General features: G+C 56.8%; 1 protein-coding gene across 2 annotated transcripts in view; it reads left to right on the forward strand.

The window, feature by feature from the left end:
- HDAC5 (histone deacetylase 5) overlaps positions 1 to 18,904 on the forward strand; it is a 30,980-nt gene extending 12,076 nt beyond the window's left edge. Inside the window, exons 3-26 of one of the 2 annotated variants that reach the window (XM_023729412.1) lie at positions 7,526 to 7,785; positions 7,874 to 8,018; positions 8,106 to 8,220; positions 8,635 to 8,765; positions 8,930 to 9,076; positions 9,165 to 9,277; positions 9,597 to 9,728; positions 9,914 to 10,136; positions 11,128 to 11,339; positions 11,570 to 11,854; positions 12,564 to 12,729; positions 13,599 to 13,732; positions 14,057 to 14,177; positions 14,654 to 14,703; positions 14,871 to 14,978; positions 15,387 to 15,442; positions 15,609 to 15,696; positions 16,685 to 16,804; positions 17,049 to 17,146; positions 17,310 to 17,428; positions 17,914 to 18,047; positions 18,333 to 18,417; positions 18,549 to 18,714; positions 18,798 to 18,904. In XM_023729412.1, coding sequence (XP_023585180.1) covers positions 7,526 to 7,785; positions 7,874 to 8,018; positions 8,106 to 8,220; positions 8,635 to 8,765; positions 8,930 to 9,076; positions 9,165 to 9,277; positions 9,597 to 9,728; positions 9,914 to 10,136; positions 11,128 to 11,339; positions 11,570 to 11,854; positions 12,564 to 12,729; positions 13,599 to 13,732; positions 14,057 to 14,177; positions 14,654 to 14,703; positions 14,871 to 14,978; positions 15,387 to 15,442; positions 15,609 to 15,696; positions 16,685 to 16,804; positions 17,049 to 17,146; positions 17,310 to 17,428; positions 17,914 to 18,047; positions 18,333 to 18,417; positions 18,549 to 18,714; positions 18,798 to 18,837 — 3,248 coding nt within the window. In that variant the 3' untranslated portion in view covers positions 18,838 to 18,904. Of the gene's footprint in view, positions 1 to 7,525; positions 7,786 to 7,873; positions 8,019 to 8,105; positions 8,221 to 8,634; positions 8,766 to 8,929; positions 9,077 to 9,164; positions 9,278 to 9,596; positions 9,729 to 9,913; positions 10,137 to 11,127; positions 11,340 to 11,569; positions 11,855 to 12,563; positions 12,730 to 13,598; positions 13,733 to 14,056; positions 14,178 to 14,653; positions 14,704 to 14,870; positions 14,979 to 15,386; positions 15,443 to 15,608; positions 15,697 to 16,684; positions 16,805 to 17,048; positions 17,147 to 17,309; positions 17,429 to 17,913; positions 18,048 to 18,332; positions 18,418 to 18,548; positions 18,719 to 18,797 lie in introns of those variants that run through there. The other variant, XM_023729411.1, reaches the window with a different exon arrangement.
- Positions 18,905 to 20,852: the final 1,948 nt, after the last annotated feature.

A 20,852-nucleotide genomic window follows, 5' to 3' on the forward strand; every position in this document is an offset into this window, starting at 1 on the left:
TATTTGTGCGACGGCTCTTATTTCTCTAGGATATAGTCCAAGGAGCGGGATAGCTGGCTCATATGTTACTTCTATTTCTAGCTTTTTAAGGAAGTGCCAAATCGATTTCCAAAGTGGTTGTACCATTTTACATTCCCACTAACAGTGTGTAAGTGTTCCAGTCTGGAGAGGATGTTTGGAAATGCTGGATAGCAGGTGTCCAAACCCTGGCTGGGGTGGGGGATTATGGCTAGAGGCCAAGTGGCAGGGCGCCCTGCTGAATGCTTAGGGCTGGGTTGTGTTCTGGGGCCCCTGCTGTCCCACCCCAGGTGTGGAGCACACAGTCCCAATAACAGCTGCAGACTCTGAATGGTTAATGTGCCTTTTAATTGCCTGTAACTTTGTGCCCAAGTATTTCCTGGAAATGGCTGGGCTGGGAGAAAGGAGTCTACTTTTCCTCCAAACAGCATCCCAAAACCAGTGACTAAGTTCGTCTTCACCAATTAGAAACGCTTTGTGCTTCCTCCAGGGCTCTGCGTCCCCTAGGCTTGTACCCGTTCAGAGTCACAGTCTGCCTCGAAGTTCAGCCGTCTTCTCCCCTGCACTCCCTGGCTCTAGGGTTTGGTGGCCAACCAGGTGCCCTTGTCTAGATCCTGGATGCAGAGCTTGGCTCCTCATTCCATCTCTCATTAAATTCCTGAGCAGCCCTCAGGGTTTCCCTTCTGTTTTCCAGTGGGAGGCAGAGAAGGAGCCAGAAGACTCAGGATGATGCCCTGGCTCTTCCACCTCCTTTCTGGGTGACTGTAGACAAAATCTTTTCCCCTCTCTGGCCTTACTTTCCTCCTCTGTCGCCTAGGGAAGTTGAGTTGAGGATTTCCGGGGCCCTTCTGCATTGACATTCAAATCGTCTCTGAGGTCAGTTTCGTGTTCCTTCTGCCTCGAGAGAAGAGGGACTCAGGGTTTCCGGAGCCCTGTCCCTAGAAGGATGTGGAATAGTACTGGGGAGAGAGGTATTGCCTGCAGTGGGACATTGTGAGCTAGAATTTCTGACTGCTTGGGCTGAGAGCTCCAAGAGCAGGGACCAAAACTTGTGCATATGTCTGTGCTAAGTAAGGCTTTTGAGGGACAGGAAGGATCCCATGGTTACAGAGTGAGCTGCAGAGGGACAGAGGGGCCCTTCTTGCAGTAGCACGGCGGGTGAGACAGTCTGGAATTGCTGGTGTTGGGAGGAGGGTTATTCCTGAGATTCCTCCTCTGTGCGTTAGGATGCAGCCGCTGACCACTTTGTCCCACTTTGACTGGGACAGCACCACAGAGTGACCTCAGGACGGTCTGAAATACGCACTAAGGCCCCACTCTGGCAGGGGCTGAACCTGGCATCCTTAGAATCCAAGCCGTCTGTGAACTTGGCCCCACTTAATCCTAAGTACTTTATTTTATACATTCTAGAAACATTCTGAGAAGCAGCCTGTATCTTCACTAGACTGCCAGAGGGGTCCAGGATACCAAAAATGTGAAGCGCCCCGGCTACAGGGAGCCCTTCAGTATAGGCATTCCCCATGTTATGTTGCAAACCAACCCCCATAAAGCCTATTATAGTAAAAATTTGAGATACGTACAATGGTTCTTAATAACAAATGGATGCCACTTTACGCACTTGAAAACATTGTTTTTTATTACTGTATTATTATGTTAAAGATGTTTTAGTGTATCTGTGTTTCTTCAATGTTTTTTATGCGTAGAAAGGCACACTATTCTATGTACTAAGACAAACATTTGAGTAACTGATGTTAGATACAAACCGTACCTAACTGTTCCAACTTACATATAAATTCGATTTAAAGACAGATTTAGGAATAGAACTTGTTCGTAATCTGGGAACTGCCTGTAATTTAGGGATCCAGCACGTTAATGATAGCCCTGACTCGCATCTCTCAATATCTTACCAGGCCCTGGGCCAAGCTTTTCTACATGGATTATCTCTCCTGAGCCTAGCAACTTTGGGAGGCAGGTACTATTATTACTCCCATTTCACAGATGCCTGAATGAGCACAGGGAGGTGCTCACCACCTTGCCCTAGTAAGTGGTAGAGTCTGACTTGAACCCTCACGCTTTCTTACTCCAGAGCCCTGGCTCTTAACCATTAGGTGATGTGTGATCACTCACATTAAATGAGGAATTGCAAAAATTGCTAGGTGAGAGTCATACGCAGCTTGCACGTGTGGCAATATCTGTCTGAATTGTGGCAGAACCTGTCGAGCCTAAATTGGCCTCGCTAGTCAGGTGAGAGCCCAGAAATAGATCATGGGAAAGCCATCCTTGGTGGGGAGGGGTCATCGGTGTCATCAGAGTTTGAAATGCTGTTCTATGCCTTCTTCCAAACTCCCTCAAGCCAGGACAGGGAAAAGAACCTTTTCCCATCCTCCAGAGGGAAAGAACGGGGTAATTAGACACCTAGCGAAGGAGTCCTGGGGCGTGGTGCTGGTGGAACAGGTTGCCCTCTAGGGTGGGCTGCCAACCCATTGCTTTTCAAGAGGCCGGTGGCTGCACACGTTTGTGTGGAGAGGGAACCTATCTGAGCTGGGAGTCAGGACACCTGGGTTCATACCCCTGCTCCACTGCTACTTAGCTTGTGGCGTCTTCCACAGAGCAGCCTCTCTAGGTTTGGTTTCCTCATCTGTATAACAAGGGGGTCGAAGTAGATGATCTTAAAGGTCCCTCCTTTCACCCCTCCCCTGCATTTTTTTTAAGGCAGCTTCTCAGATCCAGGGATTATCTGCAGGGGCCTCATTTTTGGCCTGTGTAGACATTCCAGACAGCTTAATGTGCCCCTATCTCCTACTCTGCACACCCTGGGCCCTCTCCTCCCCCCAGACTTCTGTGGCTGGAGACTTCTGGGAGCAGAGCATTTTTAGAGCCAGATTCTAAGCTTCTTAGGTCCGCTAGGCAGGTCCTCACACTATCCCTCCCCCTCCCTCCAGACTTCTTCGGGGGAACTGTCTTAGTTATCTAGTGCTGCTGTGACAGAAATACCACACGTGGGTGGTTTTAACAAACAGAAATGTTTTGCTCATAGTTTTAGGAGGTTAGAAGTCTGCATTTAGGGAGCTGCCCCTAGAGGAAGTTTTTCTTTCTCTGTCAGCTCTAGGGGAAGATCCTTATTCCTTGCTTCCTTGGTAATCTTCATGTGGCTTGGCATCTATCTTACCCCATCTCTGCTCTCTTCTCTGTCCTAATCTGCTCTTTTTATACCTCAAAGGTGATTGGCTTAAAACACACCATACACTGATAACGGCCTCTTAACAGAGAAAACCCATTCCCAAACGGGATTATAACCATAGGTGTAGGGATTAGAAGGAGCCCTGGTGACACAGCAGGTAAAGCACTCAGCTGCTAACTGAAAGGTCGACGGTTTGAACCCACCAGCTGCTCCATGGGAGAAAGAAAAGATGTGGCAGTCCGCTTCTGCAAAGATTTACAGCCTTGGAAACTTATGGGGAGTTCTACTCAGTCCAGTCGGAATCGACTGGACAGCAGTGGGTTTGGTTTTGGGTTACAGGGATTAGGATTTATAATATATATTTTTGGGGGACACAGTTCAATCCATAACAGCAACTGAGATACTATTCCTGCTGGTCAGGGTTTGGGCCACAGGGATTCAGGATTGTTGACAGCGTCTCCATGAGAGGGCCTAGAGCTGGGCACTGGTTGTAGTGTGTTCAGATCAGGGGGAAGGCTTGGCCTTGCTCGGCAGCTAGGTTTGCTTCTTATTTTGAACCCTTGTCCCCAAGGCCCTGCTAAAATCTGCTCTTTGTGTCCCATAGCCCCTCATCTGCTTGGGGGCAGTGTCCTTGTGCCAGGACATCCTCCTCCTAGCCTAAGGCTGTGCTGGCAGTAGCCCCAGAGGTTGCTCGTCAGCACCTGTGTCATCTTCCCCAGAGGAGCCAGGCCATCCCTTGTTGTGCTACCCAAAGAATCTTCCATGGAAGTCCCCACCGGGCTGATGGGGGTCATGGAGGCCTAATTAGGTAGAAACCAAGTATCACTAAAGTGTCATACTGTCCAGTTGCGCCCATGTGCTCGCCAGGCAGCCCCTTCTGAGCCAGAGCCTAGAGTGAGATTGTAGGGGTATGTGCAGGGCTGCTCCGACAGCTGGAAACGTGAAGCCCCCCCTCCCAACTACCCAGCTGGGGCTTCTCCCTGGAGGCAGTGGTGGTCAGTGCTGTAGAAGGCCAGGAGACAGAACGCCCTTGTCTCCTGTACCTGATGCTGCTCCCAGGAGGAGTGGTCAGAGTCCCTGGAAGGGGAAGAGTATTGAACAGAGGCAGATAGGATGACCCTGGGCCTGCCTCAGGACTCCACCCCAGAGCCCCTCATCCCCCTGCAGGGGTCGCTGTGTCAGCTGTCTGGCCCTTCTCTGTGCCCCATGCCTCTCTGTCAGCATGAGGCACTGGGGTGGAGCAGAACCCAGGGCCTTGGCCTCCCACATAATCCCTTTCCTGGCCTTTTAGGGGGGCTCTTTGCCAGCCAGAGTGCTCAACCATTTGTCCCCCCTCGGGAGCTGTGCCCCTCCTCCTACCCTTTTTCCTTTCTGGAGGTCCTCCAGCCTTCTTTGGTCCGCCAGGAGGCGGCCAAGAGCCTCCTTGTATCATAACACACTCACTTCCCCTTCCAGGTGCTTGGTTCTGATGGCAGCTGCTGCCACCTGCCCTGCTGGTGCCAAGCCGGCAGAGGGCATAGATCCCAAGGGGGTGCAAAGCAGGCTAGGCTCTAGGTTCTGTGCATGGCAGACTACATTCAGGGGGTTCCGTGCCCCTCCCCCAGCCTTTCCCTGACCCTAGCTGCCCCACAGGACCCCTTCCATCTTGGGGCCAGGTTGCTGCCTGGCAGACCCCTGGGTGCTGTATGCTGCTCAGGCCCCACAGGACCTGCAGATTAATATTCTCCAGTCGCCCGTGCTTCCTGCTTGCATGGGAACAAGCTGTGGTGGAGCCCGCCAGCAGCCCCACCACCTGCATACCAATGGGGCTGCGGCTCCCACTGCGGCGCAGGGCCTACTAGCTCTGCGGTGCTGCGCTGCAGTGGCAGTAGTGGCAGCAGTGGTGGTGGTGGCAGCAGTAGCCCTGGTGGGAGATCCCCCTCTCCTGAATCCGTGCCCTCCTGCAGGGCTTCTGTAAGGGAAGCCAGCACTGTTGGCAGCAGTTCTAGCCTGAGGCAGGATTATCTGCTGGGAGCCAGGACTCCTTGGACCCCTGCCCTTCCTCGGGCAGGCGGGCTGGCATCCGGTGCCCGCAGCCCCGGCACTGCTGGGAGCAGCAGGTTGAAGCCTGTCCACCTCTTGGCGGAGTGATCAGAGTGCCACAGGCCAAGCCCGCCTTGCCTGGGAACAGACAGCCCTCTGGCCAGCTGGGGGCCTTGCTGAGGGCTTCAGGGGCTGGGGAGACCCAAGGCTGCCTGCCTGTGACTCCTTGCTGCCATCCTGGTTTGCATTCTGGCCTGGGGCCAGCTGCCTCCAGAAAGGCCCTCTGCAGTTCCCAAGAGCCCTTCTTCCTGCTGGTGGAGCAGGACATGGGTCAGGAGGGAAAGTGAATGAGTGAGTGACCCCACCCTCCTGGCCACATCTGGCCACTCCTGCAGATGTGGCTCTGGCTTCGTGGCTGCAGAGTCGTCAGTGCAGCTAGCAGGCAAACCACAGAGGAATGTGCCTGTCGGTGCTGCGGGGAGAAGAGGTCTGTGGGGATGTCTTAGGGCTTTACCTTCTCCCCTCTCCCACCTCCAGGGGCTCCCAGAGGCTTCATTCAGGCATGAGGGTAGCAGGGCTTTGGCCTTGCACAGTCCTCGCCGCTGCCTTGGTGACTCCTCTTCAATGCCTGGTCCCAGAGAGATCCAGGCCCATAGACTGGGCCTCTCTTAGCTCAGTTCATAGCGTACCCTGGCGAGGAACAATGAAAGCAGAAGACACTGGCAACCATCAGGGTCCCTCAGGGTCCATCCTTGTCCATGCCTGGGCTGGAGGGACCACTTAACCACAGAAGAGTCATCCCAGCTCCCTATGACCTCCTTGGGCTGGAGCAACGGAAGTGAGGGCGTTCTTTGGAGAAAGAAGTGGAAAAGAAACAAGATGGGTTCAGCCTCTTTCATTTCCTCCTTCTTGCTGGCGTCAGGAGGCTTTGTGGGGTATGGGCTGGGCTTGGGGTTCCCTGCTGGTGTGGTGTTTGTCCAGTTACCCTGGCACCCAGGGGCAGTGGTGGGAAGTGACACTCAGTGAACAGACAACAGTGTACAGGAATAAAGATGTCGAGACCCAGCCTTCCCATAAGCCACTGGAACCTCCCTGGAGCCCTATCGTCCACATGGGGACCTAGACCAAAGGCCTTGGGCACCCCAGCAGCTCCCTAACTTTCCCGCCTTCCCCGCGGGCGTCCCCTGGCACTAGAGTTCTGCGTTCTGTGCCTCAGCTCCAGCCCTCCCCTTTGCTATCACCCTTCTTCCTGTCTGATTCCCTTTCCTTTCCTGTCTCCTCCTCCCACCTCCTCCCTTTCGCCTGCCCGCCCATTCTCTGATTCCCCCCTCCCCTCCAGGCACAGCTGCTGTTTGGCTCACTCTATATATAGCAGCATTTTCAGGGTAATTACAATAAAACTGTTGAAAGGAGATAATCCAGCAAAGGAAGCAAGTCTGACTCCCAGCCTCCCCCCTGTCCCTGGCTTGGTGCTGCCCTGCACCCCCTTTCCCTGAGGCCTCTTGCTGCCACCCCACCCTCCATTCCCAGAGCCTCCCCTTCCTGCTCCGTCTGCCCCAGCTGGGTATGGGGCAGAGAATGGGGGAGAAGGTAGGGATCTCCAGGTCTCACAGGCTTCTCCTGGGTCTGCCAAGGGCCCTGGCTCCCAGCCTCAACAGTTCTAGAACCAACCTCTGTGCCTCAGTTTCTCTTCTAGTGTGAGTTTGGGTGGGGGTGTGGTGTTGAGAGGTGGGGGAGGAGGCATAGGACAGTGATTTAAAAGCATAAATTTGATGGAAAATTTGGCAGTGATTGTTGGTGATGGTTGTACAACATGATTAGTGTAATTGATGTCACTAAATTGTACATGTGAAAATTGTTGAATTGGCAAATGTTGTGTTATGTATATGTTTACAACAATTAAAGAAAGCAAAACTCTGACCACCTGGCAGTATGTCTTTGGCTGAATTACTTAAACCGCTGTTTCCTCATCAGTAAAATGGGGTAATCCTAGTGTCTATTTCATAGGTAGTGATGATGTTTAAATGAGTAATTCATGTAAAATGCTGGCCCATGACTACCGAGTGGTGTTAACTTTCAGTGACAATAGTGACCATGTGTTGAGTCCATGCCCCACACCCCAGTCTGCACACTTATGCATATTCTGTGTTGAAGCCCATGGCTCCATCTCATTTAATGAAGGTGTACTGTGCAGACCATGGTCTAGGAGTCCTGCCTGGTAGCTTCCTGGGCCCCAGGCTGGGCTGCAGGGGCTACTAGGGTGTAGGCTGGCCCACTAACCCTTCCTGTCTCCTCTCCCCACAGTGGAGGTGAAGGCGGTGCTGCCAGGAGCCATGCCCAGCTCCATGGGGGGTGGCGGTGGAGGCAGCCCTAGCCCTGTGGAGCTGCGGGGGGCTCTGGCAGGCCCCGTGGACCCCGCTCTACGCGAGCAGCAACTCCAGCAGGAGCTGTTGGCGCTCAAGCAGCAGCAGCAGCTGCAGAAGCAGCTCCTGTTTGCCGAATTCCAGAAGCAGCATGACCACCTGACGCGGCAGCATGAGGTCCAGCTGCAGAAGCACCTCAAGGTGAGTGAGGGGGGTGTGGAGGGCTGCCCAAACCTCCGACCCCAGCCCAGGCCCGGCTCACCTGCCTTCTCCTCCTGCACCCCTGCAGCAGCAGCAGGAGATGCTGGCAGCCAAGAGGCAGCAGGAGCTGGAGCAGCAGCGGCAGCGGGAGCAGCAGCGGCAGGAGGAGCTGGAGAAGCAGCGCCTGGAGCAGCAGCTGCTTATCCTTCGGAACAAGGAGAAGAGCAAAGAGAGTAAGACCTGGGGCCACCTGGGTCGCCTGCCTCTGGCCACGGGGCCCTGGCCCTGAGCCCCCCGGTCAGCTGTGCCCTGTCCTGCAGGTGCCATCGCCAGCACCGAGGTGAAGCTGAGGCTCCAGGAATTCCTCTTGTCGAAGTCAAAGGAGCCCACTCCGGGCGGCCTCAACCATTCCCTCCCGCAGCACCCCAAATGCTGGTAATGGCCCGGGGTAGGCAGATACGGGCCTCAATCTCTCCTAGGGGATGAGATTCCCACCCCTGGTTTCTCTCCCCAAGGTCCATTGCCTATCCCTACGTATAGTGGGGAGGAGTCCCTGGGTGGTGCAAAAGGTTAAGCGCTTGGCTGCTAACCCAAAGGTTGGAGGCTCGAATCTGCCCAGAGGCATCTCGAAAGAAAGGCCTGGCAATCATCTTCCAAAAGGTCACAGCCATTGAAAATCCTGTGGAGTACAGTTCTACTCTGACACACATGGGGTCACCGTGAGTTGGAATCAATTTGACGGCAGCTGGTTTACTGGTTTCATACAGTGGGCTTTTTGGAAAATTAGATTGCCAGGTGGCAGGTCCAGCTGACTGGTAACCTAGCTCTTCTTCCATCCCCCCACTCCAGGGGAGCCCACCACGCTTCTTTGGACCAGAGTTCCCCTCCCCAGAGCGGCCCCCCTGGGACGCCTCCCTCCTACAAACTGCCTTTGCTTGGGCCCTATGATAGCCGCGATGACTTCCCCCTCCGCAAAACAGGTGAGTGCCCTGCCTGGCCTCCTGGGATATGGCTCCTCAGAGGTAGAGGTGAGCGTGTGGTGAGGGCGGGGCTGCTGCTATGAGCCAGTTTGACGCAGGCTGGACTGCAGGTGCGTGTCCAGGTGTAGGGCATGTCTCTTGAGCCACAACCGCCTTCTCCCCAGCCTCTGAACCCAACTTGAAAGTGCGTTCGAGGCTAAAGCAGAAGGTGGCTGAGCGGAGAAGTAGTCCCCTTCTGCGCCGCAAGGATGGGACTGTTATTAGCACCTTTAAGAAGAGAGCTGTTGAGATCACAGGTGCCGGGCCTGGAGGTAAGTGCTCCTCTCGTGTCCCTGTTCTGAGGGCCTGGGAGTAGGGGGTGGCTCAGAGCAGGCCTAGGTGACAGCCTCTTCTCCGTAGTGTCGTCTGTGTGTAACAGTGCTCCAGGCTCTGGGCCCAGCTCTCCCAACAGCTCCCACAGCACGATCGCCGAGAACGGCTTTACAGGCTCCGTCCCCAACATCCCCACCGAGGTACAGGCCCAGCTGAGGGCAGGGTGGGTTGGGGACAAAGCTGCTCCCCTTTCTTGGAAGATGTAGCTCCTTCCTGTCTTGCTGAGAGTGCCAAGCAGACACCTCTGCCTGAATGGATGGGCTAGAGGGTCCCTGCCTGGACTTGTTGTCCTGCAGGGACGTTTGTCCGACAGACCCATGAAGGGCCCTGATCTCTCCGTCACCCCCAGTTGGGGCTCTGGGTCGGGGAGCAGGGCACCATTCAGAGACCTCGGCCTTGACTCCTCCCTTGCCGTCTCCTTTGCCACGCTCATGCCTGTCTCTCCCGACTGCTCCCCAGATGCTCCCCCAGCACCGGGCCCTCCCTCTGGACAGCTCCCCCAACCAGTTCAGCCTCTACACGTCCCCCTCTCTGCCCAACATCTCCCTAGGGCTGCAGGCCACCGTCACCGTCACCAACTCACACCTCACTGTAAGTATAGGACATATACCCCATCCTCTCCCTGGTGTTGAGAGCATCGGTCTGGGGTGCCCCCAACAGGGGCTTTTGCCCTCCCAAGGCCCTGAGCGGGATCAGATGGCCCCTCAGAGCTGGGGGGCTGGGCCGAAGGTGATGAGGGGTGCTGGTCTGAAGTTGGCAGCCATCCCCCCCACCAGGCCTCCCCGAAGCTGTCGACGCAGCAAGAGGCCGAGAGGCAGGCCCTCCAGTCCCTGCGGCAGGGTGGTGCACTAACGGGCAAGTTCATGAGCACATCCTCCATCCCGGGCTGCCTGCTGGGCGTGGCGCTGGAGGGTGACACAAGCCCCCACGGGCACGCCTCCCTGTTGCAGCATGTGCTGCTGCTGGAGCAGGCCCGGCAACAGAGCACCCTCATCGCGGGTGAGTGGGTGGCCGCTGTGCCACGGGTGGCCAAGGGAGGGGCCTTCCAGTCTCTTCCAGGGGGTTCAAGGCAGGAGCAACCGTCAGGAAGCAGCCAGGGACACTTCCCAGCCCTGTCACAGCTCCCCCAATGGCATCGTTAATGTCTTCCACATTCTACAAACATTTATTGAGCACCTACAGCATGCCAGGCAGTGTTCTCGACAAAACCTGCTGCCATCAGGGAGCTCACGCTCCAGAGCCACGCTGCCTGTTAGAAATATAATACAAGCCACGTATGTAATGTTACGTTTTCTAGTGGACACGTTAAAAAATGTTCAGAAGAAACAAAAGAGATTAATTTTAATGAAACATTCAACCCAGTATAATCTAAAATACTATCATTTAATGTGTAATTAGTATGAAGAGTTATCAGTAAGATGTTTTACTTTTTTTTAAATGCTAAGTCTTAGAAATTTGGTGTGTATTTCACCCTTATAGCATGTCTGAATTGAGACAAGCATATTTCAAGTGCTAAATAGTCACAGGTGGCTAGTTGCTATGGGATTGGCAGCAGAGCTTTAGACAGTCAGTCCTGAAGTACTTGCTGGCATTGTCAAAAGGGGGCTGCTTGAAAGACATGTGGTCCTGCCCCAGGGCTTCCCTGCCTGGTGGGATCCATGGGGGCCCATGATCAGGGAGGTCTTGTTCCAGTTGCTCAGAAGCAATGGCCAAGACTCTGTGTGCAATCAGTTAAATGAATCGAAAGGAGAGGAGGATAAATCCAGGAAGGCTTGCTGGAGGCAGTGGCTCTGAGCTGTCTGACTGTTGAGTCAGGAGGAGGAGGAAGAATGGGGCTCAGATTTGGGGCAGGGTACTCCAGGCCCTTCTGTTTTTTTCCTGAGTGTAGTAGGTGTAGGTGGCTGTGTTCTAAGAGGGAGAGAGGCTTGGGGTAGGATTGGTGGTCTGGTGCCCCGATGGTGATGCTTATCCTTCCCCTCCCACTTCACAGTGCCGCTCCACGGACAGTCCCCACTGGTGACAGGTGAACGCGTGGCCACCAGCATGCGGACAGTGGGTAAGCTCCCACGACACCGGCCCCTGAGCCGCACACAGTCCTCGCCGCTGCCGCAGAGCCCCCAGGCCTTGCAGCAGCTGGTCATGCAGCAGCAGCACCAGCAGTTCCTGGAGAAACAGAAGCAGCAGCAGCTGCAGCTGGGCAAGGTGAGGCAGAGGGGCGAGTCCTGGCCGGGCTGGGGCAAGGCATACGCGGGCACTGAAACCCAGAGCACCCCCAGGCTGGGTCTGCTCAGGGGAGCCGCCTGGCCTTTTTCCTCAGTCACATGGAGGCTCAGTATGGGCTAGGATTGGGGAGGAAGGATAGACACTCTTGGGCCATTGGCTGTGGCTGCTTCCCCTCCCAGCTGATGGGCCCCTCTTGGTGCTGCTCCCAGATCCTCACCAAGACTGGGGAGCTGCCTCGGCAACCTGCCACCCACCCGGAGGAGACCGAGGAGGAGCTGACAGAGCAGCAGGAGGTGCTACTGGGGGAGGGGGCCCTGACCATGCCCCGGGAAGGCTCCACAGAGAGTGAGAGCACCCAGGAGGACCTGGAGGAGGAAGAAGAGGAGGAGGACGAGGAGGAGGAGGAGGACTGCATCCAGGTCAAGGATGAGGAGGGCGAGAGTGGTGCTGAGGAGGGACCTGATCTGGAGGAGTCCAGTGCTGGTTACAAAAAGGTGCCCGCTCCTCCTGGCCTCAGCCCTCTGTCCCACCCCTCTGGCCGCCTTCCTCCCCCTCTTTCTGCCCTTGCCTTTTCCTACCCCAATCTGTGCAGTTTGCTGTGAGGTAGAAAAAAAGAGAAAAATGGGAGTAGGGAAGGGGCAGGGAGAGGTGGGAGGGAGGGAGCTGTTTGTGTTGGTCTCAGAGCCCTGTCTGTGTCCCAGTCTGCCAGCCCCCTCCCCGCGTCTGTGACTGCCTCCGCCTGTGTGTCCACGTGGCTGTGTCTGCGTGTCTGCCTGCGTAGGGCAGGCTGTGCGTCGGTCCCTTTGCGCGCCTGTGCGCGTGTGTGTATACAAACGCCCCCGCTGCTACTACAGTCTGCCTTGTGCCTAGCATGCACGCACACACTCCATTCATTGCTCATTGCGGACACAGCCGAGCCCTCCAGGCCTGACTCATCCCGCCCCCTTGCAACGCCCCCGCCCCTCCCAGCCTCTTACCTCAATGTTACTCTTTGGTGACTCATCAAATCCCCCCATCCCTCATCATCTTCTGAGGATATGGAAAGGCTGGAGCATCTCCTGTCCCTGGAGGGAGGAAGGGGAGGAGGTGGGGGGAGCTGAAGGCTTGGAAGAGAAGGGCTGGATTTGGAGGCCCTGAGGGCACCTGCCCTCACTTCATCTCAGGCTGCCCCTCACCCAGTTGCCCCCGGCTCCTCCTTCCCAGCTGTTCTCAGAGGCCCAGCAGCTGCAGCCACTACAGGTGTACCAGGCACCCCTCAGCCTGGCCACTGTGCCCCACCAGGCCTTGGGCCGCACCCAGTCCTCACCCGCTGCCCCTGGGGGCATGAAGAGCCCCCCAGACCAGCCCACCAAGCACCTCTTCACCACAGGTGAGCCGCACCATTGCCTGCTGTGCTCTTCTGCTGTGAGGCCCAGGGGGCCATGTGGAGCATCCAGCTCTGTGGGCAGCCTCAGAGCAGGCCCCTGCCTTGAGGACATTGCCAGAGCCCCTCAGAGAACCTGACAGGAGAGAAGGCCTTGGGCCAGGCCTGTGTTCTCTCCCTGTGTACCAGAGCCTCCCATGGCAGCTGTCTCCCAGCTGGGAGGGTAGTCAGCACCCTACCCCTCAAAAGCATTTTTTTGGTTCTCCCACCGCGGAGAAACCTCTTGATTTGCACTGTCACCCCCAGCCCTGGAGCCTGGGTGGAGAGAGCCCACTGCCTTAGCTGGGACGTCCCTCCTCCCTGAGAGGTCAAGAATATAGACTCAGTCCCATCCAGAAAGCCCTTTCCCAAGCAACCACCACGTGCTGGGCTCAGGGGGCACTGAGGGGCCCTGAAGGGGCACAGACATGCCTGAGGGTGGTCCCATATCTCCAGTGGTGAGTGGGGGCTGTGGGGAAGTGCACAGGAGGGGCTGTGGCAGGTGGCGGGAATGAGGACAGGCCGTGAAGATGGGTTCAGTGCTGTGTGCACAGTGGGAAGAGATCAAAGCCATTGGGAGTGTCCGGGGCAGCCTGATTGGGGTGTAGTTGGAGTGGGGAGGCTTTTCACAGGCCGTAATGGAGGAAAGGGATTTCAGGAGGAAAGAACAGAGGGGGCAAAAGCTGGAGAAGAGAGGTGGCACGTGTGTGGGAGGGTGGCCAGGGTGGCCCGGGGTGGCTGGGGAGAGCTTGGTGATGAGCCCTGTGGAGGATGGCGGGACCAGGCTGCAAACCTGGGCCCGGAGCAGTGTTGGCCGACACATCCATCTGCCCCAGGTGTGGTCTACGACACATTCATGCTAAAGCACCAGTGCATGTGCGGGAATACACACGTGCACCCCGAGCACGCTGGCCGGATCCAGAGCATCTGGTCTCGGCTGCAGGAGACAGGCCTGCTGAGCAAGTGTGAGGTAGGGGCCTCTGCCTCCAGCCCCCAACTCAAATCAGCAAAAGACTTCGTCTCTCTCCCTGTCTCTTCCTCATCCTCTCTTCAACTCCAATCTGGGACCAGTGCCCCAGCCACCCCCTTGCAGCCTCTTTTCCCCTGTGGTCCCCAGCTGAATGAGGAGGGTCCCAGGGGACCAGGGCACACTTTTCTCAAAGATCTTTGGATCTCCTGGAGCCAGAAAGTGGCTCTGTGTGCCCCAGGCTGTGGGGCAGAGGGTCTGAGCATTGGGAAAGTGGGGCCTACAGTAGCCACTCTCACCAGCCCCTCTTCCTGCCTCCTCTGGTAGCGGGTCCGGGGCCGCAAGGCCACGCTGGACGAGATCCAGACAGTGCACTCTGAGTACCACACCCTGCTGTATGGGACCAGTCCACTCAACCGGCAGAAGCTGGATAGCAAGAAGCTGCTCGGTAAGCTAGCAGGGTGGTGGGTGGGGCCTGGGTCAGGGGAGGGCCACTGCCTGCATGGGGGGAGGAGGCTGTCAGGAAGACAGTATGGCCAGAGTAGGCAGGTGTGTCCTGATGATGGGCACAGGTCATCCCCTTGGCTGAGGTGGCACAGTTGCCATGCTGCCTACCTCTAGGGGGCACATTCACAGAATATGACAAGAACGGAGCATGCTGGTGGTGCACATTTGTAAGGTCAGGCTTAATGATGAGGAAGTGGTTGGCCCCTCTCTCCATGCCATCTGCCCTCAGAGGTAGGATTTCTCCCCGGAAGAGGGGGACAGATAGCTCCTAACTGGCATGGCCTGCAGAGGCCTGGCCTGAGCTTGGGCCTAGGCCTTCTTTTTTGCTGGCTGAGCTCACTGCCCCCTGCAGACCCCAACCTGTAGCCCTGGCAGTTGAGGCAACTTCCAGAATAACTCTGTCCCTCTTCTCTGCAGGCCCCATCAGCCAGAAGATGTACGCCATGCTGCCATGTGGAGGCATCGGGGTGAGTAGGGCACCCACCAGTGGGGGTGGGCAGGCAAGTGGCTCTCCCAGCTTTGTCCCCTCCCTCCCACCCACCTGGCTGCTGGCGATGTCCTGGTGCCCACCCCCACCCATTCTTGCCCTCCCCCTGCAGCGGGCATGCTGAAGCCTGCTCTCCTGCCCCCGCAGGTGGACAGTGACACTGTGTGGAATGAGATGCACTCCTCCAGTGCCGTGCGCATGGCGGTGGGTTGCCTGGTGGAGCTGGCCTTCAAGGTGGCTGCTGGAGAGCTCAAGGTGAGTGTGTCCTTGGGGCCTAGGCACCCCTTGCTTGGTCCTGTATCCTCAGGAGTGGCTGATGGGGCAGCCTTGGCCTCCCCTTCAGTGAGGCGCTGTCCCTTGCAATCTCAACTCTCAGGTGCCAGGGTGGGGAGGAGGTGCTGCTCCAGGGCCATCTGGGGGCGGTGAGGAGCGAGGGGGTACTGACCAAGAGGCACCAGTGTCTGGAGCTCTCTTTCGGGTGTCTCGAGGGTAGAGATGGTGCTTGCTTGCCCAGCAGGCCCACGGTTGCCATTCGAAGCTGTGTGTTGAATATATGCTTTTCTGATCTGTGTTCTCTTCCCTGCCTGGCTTGTGCTTGTTTCCACGTCCACCCCTCTGTGGCCATCTCGCCTTCCTATCTGTTCCTGCCTACCACCTCTTTAGAATGGATTTGCTATCATACGGCCCCCAGGACACCACGCTGAAGAGTCCACAGCCATGTGAGTGCCCCCCACCCCCACACCCACCCCCATCCCTGCACTAGACTCTCTGCCCTCAGCCTTGTACCTTCTCAGCCAGGCGGATGCTCATAGCCTATGCTCATGAAACCAATAAGGTCACGCTGAAGCTGACCTCCCCACCCTCTTTTCCCCCCACCCCCCTCAGGGGATTCTGCTTCTTCAACTCCGTAGCCATCACAGCAAAACTCCTGCAGCAGAAGTTGAATGTTGGCAAGGTCCTCATCGTGGACTGGGTAGGCAGTGGGCTCTGGGGGCTGGGCAGGGCCAGGCAGAGCTGGGACCAGGGTCAGCCTTCCAGAAGCCCTCTCTTCAACACCGCCTCCAGAGAGCCCACTCTTCCTCGGGCTTGGCCACAGGGGGACCCGCCTTGGTCGCCCATCATGTTGACTCACCTTATATGCCTCCTGATGGAGCGTCCATCAGCCCGTCCTCATGTTCCCATAAGGCTCCCTCCTCCCAGTGAGAGACTTGAAAGGGGTTTGAGCCCCTGCTCTATCTTGGCCCCCAACTTGTAGTCTCAGGCAGCTGAGGGAATTTCATACCCTGAACGGTAGAGAACACTAATGGGGGCTGAGCATGTGCCAGGCCTCGACACATGGTGATGCTCCCAGCCACCTCGAGTGGTAGGAATCATGATGTCCATTCCTATACACGAAGACACCGAACTGTTGGGTGACCTACCCAAGGTCACTTAGCTTGGGATGCTGGCACCAGGTTTCAGACCATGCCTTTGTCCTCAATGCTTCTGCTCTTGCTACTTCACAGTGCTTCTCAGACCCTACCTCTAATGGGGGAGGGAAAGGCACCCCTACTCCTTGTGAGCTGGGGAAGGACCAGGAGCTGTCCTCAGCAGGGATGACTTCACTATGAAGTCCAACTTTGGCCTAAAAATTTATGCACATGTTGGATTCTTCTCCAGAATTTATCTGTTTAAAATTCCTTACTAGTTAATTTGCCTTAAGTAGAATGGATTTTGCAGGGAGCTATGCCACATTTATGCCGCAGCTTTCTATGTCCCCTGCTTGGTGCTATGTCATGTACCCACAGACTATGGTTAGAGAAGCATGGGGCCATACTGTCGTGCACAGAACTCACATGTCCTGTAGCTAGCAGTGGGCTGCACCCTCAGAGCTCACGATAGGGTGGGAGTAGGGGGCAAGTAGGATTTGAACCTTTGGGTCAGAGCCGGGGCCATTTTCCTGATGCCACCCTCCCCCCCAGGACATCCACCATGGCAATGGCACCCAGCAAGCGTTCTACAACGACCCCTCTGTGCTCTATATCTCCCTGCATCGCTACGACAACGGGAACTTCTTTCCAGGCAGTGGGGCACCTGAAGAGGTACAGCTCCTGGGCCCAAACGTGGGGCCCCTCGGGGAAGCAGCAGAGTAGGACCAGCAGGGAGCCACGGAGGTCCGTGGTGATGCTGGTGCCTGGGGAGTCTGGACTCCTAGTGGGAGGACCACTGGCCTGATGGCCCCTCTGGGCAGAGCCGAGGTCAGTGAGGACGGGAGACAGGAGGGAGGGGGGGCAATGTCTGGGATCCCCAGATGGAGAATAATCCCCTCCCCAACCCTGGTGCCAGGTTGGCGGAGGGGCAGGCGTGGGGTACAATGTGAACGTGGCATGGACAGGAGGTGTGGACCCCCCCATCGGAGACGTGGAGTACCTGACGGCCTTCAGGTGGGGGCTGAGGAGGGCGTGGGAGGGATGGGCAGCCCCTACCCCAGCCCTGCCTGGGAGGGCAGAAGGCACTCAGTTTGGTGTGGGTGGAGGGAAGTTGTCTGGAAGGAGAGCGGGGGGTGAGGCCTGGCCCAGCAGGTCAGCTCGGGTCATCCCTTTGCAGGACAGTGGTGATGCCCATTGCCCATGAGTTCTCCCCTGATGTGGTCCTGGTCTCCGCCGGGTTTGATGCTGTCGAGGGACATTTATCTCCACTGGGTGGCTACTCTGTCACCGCCAGATGTGAGCCTGCTGGGGGATTGAGAGAGGGTGTGGAACAGTGAGGATGGGGACAAGTGGGGGGATTGCAATCCCCCTGCAGAAGGAGAGCTATGGGCAGGTCTAGGGTTTAGGACTTGGATTCATCCCAGGAGTTCCTCCCCCATGTTCTTCTGCCAACCTTGGCCTTGGACAATTAGGCAGGGGTGGGATAGCAGAGGGTGTGTCTCCTGCTGGAGCCATAGGGATGGAGCTAGTTGATCCCTGATGTTAGTGGTCGTCTTTAAATCAGCACGTAATTGGATTTTTTTAGCCAGTCTGTTACTTTTTATCTTTAGTGGAGCATCTAGTCCATTACGTTGGTTTTTATTACGGATATATTTCAGTTTAAAGCTACCATCTTGTTTTGTGCTATTTGTCCCACCTCTCATGTTTCTTTTTCTCTTGCCTTCTTTGAATTGATTATTTTTTACCATTCCATTCTCTTCCTCCTCCACACATCCCCAAAGGTTTTGGCCACTTGACCAGGCAGCTGATGACGCTGGCAGGTGGCCGGGTGGTGCTGGCCCTGGAGGGAGGCCACGACTTGACCGCCATCTGTGATGCCTCTGAGGCCTGTGTCTCGGCTCTGCTCAGCGTGGAGGTGAGGGGTGCAGGGAGGGGCGGGGGAGGTGGGAGAGGGGAGGTGGGAGAGTGGGCCAAGGAGGCTGGGGGGCCAACAAGGGATGGCCTCGTCCCTGGGTCAAGCATCAGGGAAGGTTTTCCTGGGTCTTAAGGCCAGCTGGTGGCCAGGGATCTCTGAGTTGGGGCACCCCTAGAAAGGCTGTGCTTTGCCCCTGCCATGAGAGGTGTCTGGGGGCTGGGGGGGCACTTAAAAGGGCAGGTGTCCCCATCCAGTTTCACCCTAAGCCTTCTCTTCTCCCGCCAGCTGCAGCCCTTGGACGAGGCAGTCCTGCAGCAAAAGCCCAACATCAACGCAGTGGCCACGCTAGAGAAAGTCATCGAGATCCAGAGTGCGTGAGGATGGCGCAGGGGCCCAGCCCTCAGCTTGCCAAGGGGGTGGCACTTGTGGGAGCCCATGGGCAGGCGATGCATGTATGGGGTTGGTCTGCCCTCCTTGACCCCCTGCCCTCCCCTCCCATAGGCAAACACTGGAGCTGTGTGCAGAGGTTTGCTGTGGGTTTGGGCCGTTCTCTGCGGGAGGCCCAGGCCGGTGAGACGGAGGAGGCCGAGACTGTGAGCGCCATGGCCTTGCTGTCGGTGGGGGCCGAGCAGGCCCAGGCTGCCGCCGCCAGGGAGCACAGCCCCAGGTGAGGTCCCTCACCCAGCTGTCTGCCCTGGCCCCCCACTGGTGCCTCCCACTCAGTGCCCTTCCCTGTGTTTGTCCCTACAGGCCGGCAGAGGAGCCCATGGAGCAGGAGCCTGCCCTGTGACGCCCTGGCCCCACCCCTCTGGGCTTCATCATTGTGATTTTGTTTATTTTTTCTATTAAAAACAAAAAGTCACACATTCAACAACGTGTGCCGTGTGGGTCTCTCAGCCTTGCCCCTCCTGCTCCTCTAAGCTGCCTCAGGCTCCCCTCCTACCCCTGTGGCCCCCATCTCAGCTCTGGAAGTTTGCTCCTTCCAGGGAGGGTACCCTTTCCAGCCCTTCCGCACATTGTAGCCTATACCCACTTTCCTGCATTCAGTCCTTTTTCCCCTTGGAGCCTGGGCCAGCTCATGGTGGCATGGAGGCCAGGATAGTACCCTCAGGTTCTGGGGTCTCCCTGAGGGAGGAGGGAGCAGTAAGTTCGGTGCCTTGGCTTCAGCTGATTTGGGGGAAATGCCTTAATCTCACGCTCCTCCCTTTCTAGCCTCGGGAGGGTCCAGAGGGTCCCTATAGTACTAAGGTGTAGGCTGGAGGAGAAGTGGGCCCCACCCTTTCCCATGTTGTCTTCCCCTTGCTGCATAGGCTTCTTCCCTCTCCTCGCCTGGCCTCAGCACGCAGATGTGGGCCTGAGGTCTGTGGTCAAGGCTTTTCCCCCTCACAGGGCCGGAGTGGGAGAAAGTGTATGGGGAGGGATGGGATGGACTTCTGGGTTCTGAGGGGCCAGGAGGAGCCACAGAACCAGGCCTGCTGCCCACCTGACTCTTTTGGCCTCCCTGCCCCTCTGTTGGCACGGCCTGGGGAGGGGGAGAAGGTGGTCCCTGCAGGGGGGCTCCAGGCTGGTGAGAGCCCCCGTGCTGGTCAGGACCACATTTCCCCCAGCCATCCAGCATGCTGCGAGCAGAAGGGTCAGCAGCCCACCTCCCCGCTTTGCTTTGCTTTGAAGCCTGGGGATGGTGAGTGGAGTTCTATAAGGGGCAAGGACAGCGCCAGAACCCAAGAACTCAGGAGTCTGCCCTCTCAGCTGGAGCTTCCCTCCTCCTGGGCTCCCTTTGCTGGCCTTGCCCAAGGAAGCTAAGAGCAGGAGCGGGCTGGGCACTGCCCCTTCTTTCCTAGGAGCCCTGCCAACCCCTGTTTCCAGGGGCTGGGGGCCCACAAGGCTTCCAGGGAATGCCATCCAGCTGTTAGGAAACCAAAGATGGGAAGTGGCTCCTAGGAGGCTGTCTTCCTCCTCCTCCCCAACACCACATACACTTTCTTTCCTCCAATCCCCAGGGCTCCACCAGTCTGTTTACATATTTATTACCCTAATGGGGGCCTGAGCAGGGTTGAGGGAGCTGGGGGAGGGGCAGGAGTCCCTTTACCATTGGTTCATTGTGCTCCGTGTCTTGTGTGTTGTGTGTTGTAAATCGTACTGGGGATGGGGCTGGGGCTGGCCCAGTGTACCAGGCCTCCCCATGCTGAGCCCCAGGCTCCAGGCCCCTCACCTCCCTTCCCCCGTGGCTGGTCTGGTTCTCATGTAAACCCCCTCCTTGCTTTGTTTCCCTGGATATGGATTTCAGTTAAGTATTTTGTAACCCGTTACACTGTGTGTCCTTGTGTAAATAAACTTGTTTCTGGCAGTGCCTTCTGGGGCCAATGTCTCTGTTCTCTGGGCTCCCAAATGGAGTAGCAGTTCTCATTTTCCCTGGCCAAAAATTTGCTCTGCTTTTCCCCAGCCTCTGGACTAGAAGCCTATTTAGAAAACAGGTGGAATGGGGTAGGGGTGGGGTTTCTGTCCTGCAGGTGAAAGACATGGTTTCACTGACTGTGGCCACAACATCTCATGGGACCTCCTGTGTAGTCTAGGCCATGGTGAGTGGGGAGGGGCCCAGTCCTGAGAGGTCTCAGCTGAACCTGTAGCCCCCCCCTGTCCCTGTGACTCTGCCTCTATAGAACCAGGATCCGAGGGGGAGCAGAAGAGGAGGCTGGCCAGGGTCCACTGGTGCTGATGCACGCAAGTTCAGTGGAGAGGCAAGAAAGGAATCTAGAAGTCTTCAAGGGCTTTATTGGGGCCTCCTTGAGGCGCCCCTCACAGTGT

Source organism: Trichechus manatus, unplaced genomic scaffold, assembly GCF_000243295.1.
Source record: "Trichechus manatus latirostris isolate Lorelei unplaced genomic scaffold, TriManLat1.0 scaffold00028, whole genome shotgun sequence".
Taxonomy (NCBI): domain Eukaryota; kingdom Metazoa; phylum Chordata; class Mammalia; order Sirenia; family Trichechidae; genus Trichechus; species Trichechus manatus.